Source organism: Pelophylax lessonae (assembly GCF_965119305.1).
Source record: "Pelophylax lessonae genome assembly, chromosome: 6".
Taxonomy (NCBI): domain Eukaryota; kingdom Metazoa; phylum Chordata; class Amphibia; order Anura; family Ranidae; genus Pelophylax; species Pelophylax lessonae.
The window spans coordinates 6,742,175-6,753,437 of NC_138773.1; the positions used below are offsets into that span (position 1 = coordinate 6,742,175).

Consider the following 11,263-nt stretch of genomic DNA (forward strand, 5'->3'; position numbering starts at 1 on the left):
ACCTGGGCAACGAAGCCTTGTATTCCCTTTCCTCAAAACGATGGGTGTATCCCGTGATGATATGCAAGGAGAAGTGTCATATAGTGATGTACCGTTTTGGAAAATCTTTATTATACAAGTTAAAATCAGGTACTCACATAGATACAGCGGTAAACGGGCATCCAGAGCAGTAGGGGCCGCGAGTCCCTCGTTGGTGGCTACTTCCGGGACGCTATGCGTGTCAGCGACCGGATCTGCATTCCAGTGGGGCGGAAATGACGTAACCACGCACAAAGCGTTTCGTCAGAGCTGACGTCATCATTAGCAAAATGTAAAAAAACCCAGTGGTGATTAAATACCACCAAAAGAAAGTTCTGTGTGTGTAAAAAAAAACAAAAACATAAAACATGTCATATTGGTACAATGTTGCATGACTGCGCAATTGTCATTTAAAGTGTGACAGTGCTGAAAGCTGAAAATTGACCTGGGCAGTAGTGCCCAGTAAGCAAGTGGTTAAATCAGAGGACATCTCTTCAGTGTGAGGTCATTTCCTTCTTAGACAGCTGTCACTGGAATAAGTGCCCCCACTAGGTCTTAGTAGGCTCCTCAGTTCAAGTCCCAACAGTGATACTACCTACAGACAAAATAGAGAAAAATGTCAGCCACTGCACACCTTACAAGTCCAGCATGTAATAGGTGATAGCAGTCTCAGCTTAACTCCACCCAGACCATGCCCCCCATCATGTTTTTACCCACCCATGAGCTTAGTCATTGAGATCTGGGGGTGAAACATGTCAGGGGTGTGACCTAGATGGAGTTAGGCTGAGGCTGCCATCACCTATTACACACTGGGCTTGTATGGAGTGCGATGGCTGACATTTTTCTCTGCATGTTCTGTGGATTACATGGAGTGAGGGCAGACTCCTAACCTGACCTGCACCATCAGTGGAACACACTGAATGGGGAACATAGATGCCGGAACAGAGACACTAAAGTCGGTTTAGGTTCACTGTGACACTACCTACATGGAGTTTTCATGTTATTCTTGTGTGGGTTTCTTCCTACACTCTGAAGACTTGTTGGTAGGTTAGTTAGCCCCTGTATAAATTAGCCCTAGTATGTGTATGCTTGTGAAGGACCTAAGGTAGGTTCTGTATTTTGGGTGGAAGGTGGAAGATTTTTCTATAAAAAAAATTGAGAAAGGTTGTTCTGAAATCCTGGTTCCTCAGACTGTATATCAAAGGATTGAGGAGAGGAAGAATTATTGTGTAAAAGACGGACACCACTTTGTCTGCAGCAAAATGCTGGTTAGGGCTTGGCCGTAAGTAAGTAAACACAGAGGAGCAATAAAATATGAAGACCACGGTCAGGTGAGGGATACAAGTAGAGAAAACTTTACTCCTATTGTCCTTAGCTTTAATTTTAAGAACCGTTTTGAATATATAGACATAGGGCAGGATGGTCAGTATCAGAGACCCAGCTCCAAAGAGGCCACCCATGAGAAAGAGGAGCAGAGTGTTGAGGTTGATGTCACTGCATGAGAGCTGAAATAATTGAGGAAAGTCACAAAAGAAACTTTCTATAACATGCGATCTGCAGAATGATAATCTTAGGACAGAAAGTGTGTAAGTTAAAGAATAAGTAAAACCGAAAAACCACACAGTGAAGGCCAACTGTACACAGGCTTTCCAACTCATGATCTGTATGTAATGCAATGGCTTACAAATGGCGGTATATCGATCATAGGACATGGCGGACAACAGAAAAACCTCAGAGCTGGCAAAGAATAAAAAGAAGAAGAATTGGGTTATACAATCTCCCTTGGCAATCTTTCTACTCTTGGTGTGAAGGTCAAATAACATTCGTGGGACGGTGACCGAAGAACAACAGAGGTCCAAACCGGCCAGGTTCCCCAGGAAGAAATACATAGGAACATGGAGGTGAGAGTCGATGACTATGAGGACAATGATCAGTGAATTCCAGATTAATGTCAGAAGGTAGATGAGAAGGAAGAGGAGAAAGAGAGGGAGCTGAAAAGCCGGAACATCAGACAGTCCAGAGAGAAAGAATTCAGCTGTTTGATTCCTCATTATAATATTTGTATTCATATTTTTTTCATCATAAAAATATTCATAAATAAAGCAAAATTCACCTCTTCAATCCATTGTAGGACTTCATTTATGATAATCCAAAGTATCAAATATAGAAAACTCCAAATGTTGACAGACAATTTGGTGCAGAATCTCCTATTTTTGCTCAGAAAGTGAAGTTCCTGCAGAATACACAGAGCAGAGTGACATTTAATTTGTCCTTTATCCAACATACAGAGAAAAGTCAGCTTTTACTGCAACATCAGAAATGAAAATATTAATTTTCCAAAACAAAATATTTATTTTAAACCCCTTGCCGACTGTCTAACGTACATTTACTGCGGCAAAGTGGCTCTATTGCATGAAATCACCTACCTGTACGTCATTTCGTGCGATAGCCACTAGGTGGCGCAGGCGATCACACACTGATTGGACAGAGGTGAGCCAATCAGCGGGCCTGGCAAGCCCGATGTCCACCGGCCACCCACGATTGTTCCCGAGAGAGGCAGAACGACGGTCTGCCTATGTAAAGCTGGGTGACGTCACTTCCGTGTCTACGGGCATGACCGGAAGTTGTGATTTACCGCATTGGCGGTCAGCATTTTAGTTTATCTTTCATTGTGTAAGTGTACTACTTTTTACCTAATAAACCTTTTGGGAACATACTGCACGATGATGGCCCCTCTGTTATTACTTTCTCTATGAGACATCTGGGCACCATCTTGGTCATCAGCGAAGAGGAAGTTGCTGCCTCTCATCTTGGGATTACATCATCCAGCCATAATTGAGCTATCAGAGGGACGTCAAAGGGAAGCTTCATTTTCACACACGCATGTTTTAGGTGTATTGAGGTAAGCGGCCGTTACACACTATTTTTTTTGGACGATATAGAAGGACACGTTATTTGTTTATTTGAATAAACATAATTTTCACATATTTATGAGTTTTCTGGATATCACTTGGAATCATTTGGACTTACCTTTCTTTGTTGCACAAGACTGAATATTATTACACACCATTCAACACTAGAGTTGAGCGGACACCTGGATGTCCGTGTTCGGCAGGTTCGGCCGAACTTGAAAAAAAGTCCGGGTCCATGTCCCAGACTTTTTCCGAACTTTACCCGGACTCTGAACCCCATTGAAGTCAATGGGGACCCGAACTTTCAGGCACCAAAATGGCTCTAAAACACCAATGGAAAGGGCTAGAGTGCTGCAAATGGCAGCAAAATGTAGTTAAGAGCATGGCAAGTGCTCTTAAAAAAAATTCCCCTTTAAATAAATTTTTTAATAGCAGATTAGAACAGCAATCTGTAGTGAAATATAGCTGAACGCTGCACACAACAGACTGATAAAAATAGATTTTTCTCTCCCTCCTCCTCCTCCTCAGTGGGCTCAAGTGAGGGCAAAAAGATTGTTCACTGCACCACCCCCCACACAGAAAAATCTATGTAGACTGCCCCTGCCTAATCTCCAGCCTGGCCCTAATATGCTCAATAAGATCGTTCACAGCACCACCCCCCACACAGCAAAATCGATGTAGAAGACTGACCCTGCCTAATCTCCAGCCTCGCCCTAAAATGCTCTAATAACTTTCCCTGCCTGCACTCCGACCTGTCCCTGCATTCTTTTCGGACACAATTTTTCACAGAATCACTATCTTTCCCTAATCAGCAGCCAGCACGTATGATGTGTGCTCTGTCCCTAAACTACAGCAGAATGACGCGGCGCGCTGGGGCTCTCGAACTTATAAAGACATGGTCACATGCTTCAGATGGCCAATCACAGCTACTAATACATTAGTAGGCATGGCTGGGATGGCTTAAGGCACACCAGTTAAACGCTTGTTGATTGGCTGTTGAAAGCCCGCCATTAAAAGCGCGCCATTACATACAAAACAGGAAATAAAATTCAATTATTCGGTACGAACACGAATAATACAGTCCGTGTTCGCTCAACACTATTCAACACCACATGAGAATGAGTGTATTTCTTTATATATCAAAATTTGTTGGATATTTTTCTCATTCTTTGATTGTTTGCATCATTTTTATGAAGCACTGTGTTATGTATACACACTGATTTGATCATTAGCACATTCATCACATATTCTTTTGAATTAGCGCCGATCCTGTTTACCATTACACATTGCTATTTCACGGTTGGGGACACCGATTCAGATTGGCAGCTTTTTCATGTTCATTTTTCTATTTATTTATCTTGATTGATTTATTGCACCATCAGACCCTTTGGGTAGCGCGCTGATCCTCGTTCCTATAAAAACAATTTAAAAATATCCCCTAGTTTGTAGACGCTACAACTTTTGCGCAAACCAATCAATATATTGGGATTTTATTTATTTTTTTACCAAAAACATGTAGCAGAATATATATTGGACCTAAACTGATGAAGAAGTTTGATTTTTAAATTTTTTTTATTGGGTATGTTTTTTAGCAGAATGTAAAATATATATATATATATATATATATATATATATATATATATATATTTTTTTTTTTTTTCCAAAATTGTTGCTAGTTATTTTGTTTATAGCGCAAAAAATAAAAACCGCACAGGTGATCAAATACCACCAAAATAAAGCTCTGTTTGTGGGGAAAAAAAGGACATACATTTTATTTGGGTACAGCATCAAACAATTGCTCAATTGACAGTTAAAGGGGGTCATAAACCCACATTTTTTTTTCAACCTGAAAGAGAAACCCATAATGAGCTAGTATGCATCGCATACTAGCTCATTATGGAATACTTACCTTAGAATGACCCGCCACCGTGCCGCCCGCTTACCTATATGATGGGCGACATATTCAGTCGCCCGTCTTCTGGGATCGCGGCCTCTGGCCTCTGGCCATCTGATTGGCCGGAGCCGTGGTGACGTCACTCCCACGGTCACGGCACGGGGCTCTGAAGGAATGGCACCAACGGCCGTTCCTTCAGAGCGCATGCGCCAGTGATGTCACTGGCTGCATATAAGGTAAATATCTCCTAAACGGTGCATGTTTAGGAGATATTTACAGTACCTATAGGTAAGCCTTATCATAGGCTTACCTATAGGTACAACTTGCAGAGGATTGTTTACTTCCTCTTTAAAGTAATGCAGTGCCGTATCGCAAAAATATGGCCTGGTCATTACAGCGGAGTTCTGTCCTCGGGGGTCAATTTTAGCTAAAAATTCCCCTGGGACAGTCAGGGCTAGTACATTCCACAATGGATAGCCTCTGAACTGTTCCGGGTCACACTTACCTGTAAGAAGAAATACCTACAATGAAAATTTCTTCTCCAGCGCTGCCATCTCAGGTGTGGGCATCTGAAGCCGCAGCGCCCCTCTTCGTGTCCTCTTTCGTGACGTCGGAGTCCCACAATGCACTGCACCGGCCCCGCTCATCACTTCCGGTGCAGGCGTGGCATCCATGCACAGCTTCTGGGCATGCCCAGAAGCTGTTTAGCAGGGAATGCAGCGCCTGCACTGGAAGTGACGAGCGGGGCCGGTGCAGGCACATTGATTCCTGGGAGCGATGACGTTCAGCTCCCAGGAGTCATCGCAAACCGGAAGAGATGGCGCTGGCCGCGGCCGCAGAGGGAGGAAGTGGAAGGAAGGTAAGTATATTTTCTTCTAAAATAGGGTAAGTGACCAAAAAAAAAATTCAATTTTGAGGCCGGAACTCTGCTTTAAGGGGGGAAAATCTTCCAGGGCTGAAGTGGCTTTAATATGTGTGGCAGTTCTGGAAGTCCAGGCTGTATTATAAGACCCTGAATTAGCTTATAAAAACATGATACTTAACCACTTGCCGACCGCCGTAAGTACATATACTGCGGCGGTCAGCCCCTCACAGGCAAAGTGACGTACCGGTACGTCACTAGCCTGTGAGGCTCTGTGGTGCGAGCGCGCGCCGCCGGAGGCGCGCTCCTGCGCGGTCACGGACCCCCCCCGCGCGTGTGACCGGGGGACCCGATGTCCACCGTGCACTCACGATCGTCCGTGACAGTGGGAGAAAGGCAGGCGGCTGATGTAAACAAGCCGCCTGTCATTCTCCCCTGTGTAGGAACAGTGATTATACGGTTCTACTATGTAGGACCGTTAATCACTCCTACACCTCAAGCCACAGCCAATCACAGTTAGAATCATGCCCCTAGGGACACACACCACCCCTCCCTCTAAAAAAAAGTTAACCCCTTCACTGCCAGTGTCATTTTACAGTAACAGTGCATATGTATAGCACTGATTACTGCAGTAATGTCACTGGTAACCCCAAAAGTGTCAAAAATGTCAGTCAAGGGTCCGATCTGTCCGCCACAATGTCGCAGTACCGCAAAAAAAAATCCCAGATCGCCGCCATTACGCGTTAAAAAAAAACAACAAAAATGATAAAAATCTTTCCCTTTGTTAGTAAACGCGATAACTTTTGCGCAAACAAATCAAAATACGCTTTTTGCAATTTTTTTACCAAACATATGTAGCAGAAAACAAATTGGCCTAAAATGTTAAAAAAATTTGATTTTTACATTTTTTTGGGGGAGGGAATTTTATAAAATGAAATGTGAAAAATATTGTTATTTTTTCAAAATTTTCGCTCTTTTTTTGTTTATAGCGCAAAAAGTAAAAATCGCACAGGTGATCAAATACCACCAAAAGAAAGCTCTGTTTGTGGGAAAAAAAGGACATCAATTTCATTTGGGTAGAGCGTTGCACGACCACGCAATTTTCCGTTAAAATCACACAGTGCCGAATCGCAAAATAGGCTCTGGTCTTTGAGCAGCCAAATCCTCCGGGGCTTAAATGGTTAAGGCACCAAAACAAATAATTAAGGTATCCTAAAGTGGCCTTTTAAAGTGTACATTTAAAATGTTATTACTTATTTTATTTAAATGTGTTTACACTGCACTCTTATTTTATATTTTTTCATTCATCTTTATTGCTATCACAAGGAATGAACAAAATCCCTTGTAATAGCATGGGCAATTAAAGGTCCACTATATGGAGAGATCTGGGGTCTATTAGACCCCAGAACTTTTTCTCTGGCCTCCAAAGCATCGGATCAGTTTGATTAGATGCTGCACAAGCTGGTAACCACTTGTAAACAACAAGCCTGATTAGATAAAGGGTGATTGGATAGATGGTGATAGCATGGGCCATTAAAGGTCCACTTTATCGAGAAATCTGGGGTCTATTAGACCCCAGAACTTTTCTCTGGCCTCCAAAGCATCTGATCAGTTTGATTAGATGCTGCATAAGCTGGTAACAGCTTGTAAACAACAAGCCTGATTATATAAAGCAGTAGCGGCCCATCCATTAGGGGCAAAAGGGGCGCCGCCCCCCCATCCATGCATCTAGCCCCCTAATCTACATGCAGGGCACCCGATGCATGGATTCCAATATGGGCTTTTTTATCATGTGATTAGAGCTAGAGGCTTTAATAGGCTTCAAAGAAAGGGTGGGCTCAGGGCGCAGAGCACTCAGCACCCAGTTGTATGGCAATAGTGAATAAATATTCACTATTGTCACACTGATTCTCCTCCCAGCCAATCAGGAAGAGGGTTGTGAGACCCCTTTCCCAATTGGCCAAAAGGAGAAGCGATCTCACTGGCCACTGGCCAGGAAGAGGGAGGAGACACACAGCTGGAGGAGAAGCACAGTGGCTCAGCCCTCCAGCACTCCCCAGCTCAGATAGGAGGAAGGAGGAGGTAAGGAGGCAGGCCGGCCGTTCGGGGGGGGGGGGGATATGGTGTGTTGTTTTGCCTGCCTGCCGGCCGTCAGTCCTTCCGTCCATAAGGTGGAAGGGAAGCGTGTGTGTGTTGGTTTGCCCCCCCTGCCCACGAATTACCGAGCACCACCTGCCACTGAGATAAAGGGTGATTAGATAGATAGTGATAGCACGGGCCATGAAAGGTCCACTTTATGGAGAAATCTGGGGTCTATTAGACCTAAGAACTTTCCTCTGGCCTCCAAAGCATCTGATCAGTATAATTAAAAGCTGCACAAGCTGGTATCAGCTTATAAACAAATAGCTAAAATTGAAGGTCACAAAATTCTCATTACTTCTGGTTTCTGACATCACAGAGAGAAGGCGGGTCCGGGTATACCTTCCTCCCCAGTGGGCCTGTACACTGATCAGTCATCTGCCATGTCTGGTCAATGTAGCTGGTGACAGATTGCACCAGAGTGCTGCTTATAGGGCCTGTGCTAGGCTTGTTCTAGGGAGGACATCATATGAAGTCCACCCAGAACAATAGGGTTCCCGCTCAGGCATAATTTTATAATGACCTGAGCGGGAAAGCAGATAAGCAGGACAAAATATATTTTTGTATAACGTTTTTTCATATTATATTATACTATATTAAACCATTAAAAGAAAATTATGTATATATTTTAGTTTGTTTACATTTTATTTTTGTCTATGGATTGAAAAATATAATTTAGACAGTTTCAAAGACAATATCACCAAAAGAAAGCCTTTTTTGTCAATATATATATTTATAGTGCCTTGAAAAAAAATGTCATGCTCCTTGAAATTTTCCACAACCACAATCTTTCATGTTAAAACCAAAAACGTAAATGTATTTTATTGGGATTTAATGTAATAGATCCACACAAAGTGTCACATAATTGAGAAGTGGAAGGAAATAAATGGTTTTCAAAATGTTTTACAAATAAATATGTGAAAGGTGTGGTGTGCATTTATATTCATCCCCCTTTACTCTGTTATGGAGATGTTTAAAGCAGGGTTAGGTTATAATAAATTTCCCAAGCTTTGAACATCTCACGGAGCGCTGTTCAATCTATCATGGGAAAATGGAAAGAGTACGGCACAACTGCAACCCTACCAAGACATGGCCGTCCACCTAAACTGACCGGCCGGGCCCCTACCAAGACATGGCCGTCCACCTAAACTGACCGGCCGGGCCCCTACCAAGACATGGCCGTCCACCTAAACTGACCGGCCAGGCAAGGAGAGCATTCATCAGAGAAGCAGCCAAGAGGTCCATGGGAACTCTGGAGGAGCTGCAGAGATCCACAGCTCAGGTGGGAGAATCTGTCCACAGGACAACTATTAGTCGTGCGCTCCACAAATCTGCCCTTTATGGAAGAGTGAGAAGAAGAAAGACATTGGTGGAAGAAAGCCATAAGAAGTCCCATTTGCAGTTTGCAAAATGCCATGTGGGGGGCACAGCAAACATGTGAAAGAAGGAGCTCTGCTCAGATGAGACCAAAATTAAAACTTTTTGGCTTAAAAGCAAAACGCTACGTGTGGGGGAAAACTAACACTGCACATCACCCTGAACACGCCATCCCCACCGTGAAACATGGTGGTGGCAGCATCATGGTGTGGGGATGCTTTTCTTCAGCAGGGACAGGGAAGCTGGTCAGAGTTGATGGGAAGATGAATGGAGCCAAATACAGGACAATCTTAGAAGAAAACCTGTTAGAGTCTGCAAAAGACTTGAGACTGGGGTGAAGGTTCACCTTCCAGGAGGACAATGACCCAAAAAAACATCCAGCCAGAGCTACAATGGAATGGTTTACATCAAAGCATATTCATGTGTAAGAATGACACACAGTTCAGACCTAAATCACATTGAGAATCTGTGGCAAGACTTGAAAATTGCTGTTCACAGACGCTCTCCATCCAATCTGACAGAGCTTGAGATACTTTGCAAAGAAAAATGGGCAACAATTTAATTCTCTGAGGTGGTTCTATAAAGTATTGACTCAGAGGGGTGAATACAAATGCACGCCACATATTTCAAAGATTTATTTGTAAAACATTTTGAAAACCATTTATCATTTTCCTTCCACTTCACAATTATGTGCAACTATGTATTGGTCTATCACATAAAATTCCAATAAAATACATTTACGTTTTTGGTTGTAACATAACAAAATGTGGGAAATGTCAAGGGGTATGAATAATTTTTCAAGGCACTGTATACATTTTATTATTATTACAAAACTACAAAGTTATTGCAGAATAAACATGTATTAGGAAAAGTAAAAAAAAAAAAAAAAAAAAGCTCTGGTTGACAGGGGTTGTACCGGTGCGAGAGCTGAAGGGGTTCAGTAATATTTCAGCCTCATACAGTAACTATGCAGCATAATAAATGGGGGTCACATTTTGCAATATTGTATACAGATATCTCCTCCACAAAGATGTACAGATATAAATACAAACTCTTGTAGCACATGCAAATATTTGCTTAATTATTAATAATCTGAATATTTTACATAGAAAAGAATTACCAGATAATTAAAAAGTGTTATATTCTCCTTAATATATTAATAGTTTTATTGATGTAATCAATTAAATATCCAATACAGGAATTCATGTTACTAAATAATTTAATAAATGGTTAAGTTACATTTCTATCAATCCAAAAAGGCGATGAGCATTTACAATGTGTGTTAGGGAGTGGCAATGCCATCAAATGTATCAGTTTGGACTTGATATAAAATGTGTTTGTTTTTCTTCTTAACATCCATTATATATAATATATTTTCTTTGCACCCAAAACTATATTTAAAGAAAAAATAATGATAATAAAAAAAAATATAATGCCTGGTATCAATAAAATACACATAACAACAAATTTAAATAAATACCAGAAAAATTCCAGACTATTAAATTGGTAATTGGCAGTGGCAGTGGTCATCTTGGAGGTGTTTGGGGTCGTTATGTTGGAATACTGCCCGGCTACCCAGTCTCTGAAGGGAGGGGATCATGATCTGCTTCAGTATGTCACAGTACATGTTGGCATTCATGGTTCCCTCAATGAACTGTAGCTCCCCAGTTCCGGCAGCACTCATGCAGCCCCAGACCATGACACTCCCACCACCATGTGAGGCAAAAAGAGATGACCGCACTTCGATGTAAATCAAAAATTGGAGTAAATTTATTCCACATCAAACAATAGGCAACTGGAACAACACACTGTGAATGCAGGACACAAAGGCAGACGCGTTTCACGACTTAGAGATGTCGCTTACTCATTGCCAAGTCAATCCCTCACTCCCACCACCATGCTTGACTGTAGGCAAGACACACTTGTCTTTGTACTCCTCACCTGGTTGCCCCCACACACACCTGACACCATCTGAACCAAATAAGTTTATAAAACTCTACAAACAGAAAAGAAATGCTGAGATCACTAAATATGAAGATAAATAATATATAAATGAAAAAT

General features: G+C 42.1%; 1 protein-coding gene across 1 annotated transcript; it reads right to left on the bottom strand.

Moving 5' to 3' along the window:
* Nucleotides 1-1,118: 1,118 nt before the first annotated feature.
* Nucleotides 1,119-2,069, bottom strand: LOC309558369 (olfactory receptor 5B12-like; the record flags this gene model as incomplete). The annotated part of the gene is made up of 1 exon (XM_082261446.1): nt 1,119-2,069. The coding sequence occupies one exon, from the start codon at nt 2,067-2,069 to the stop codon at nt 1,119-1,121; it is 951 nt and encodes a 316-aa protein (XP_082117572.1).
* Between the last annotated feature and the right edge of the window lie 9,194 nt (nt 2,070-11,263).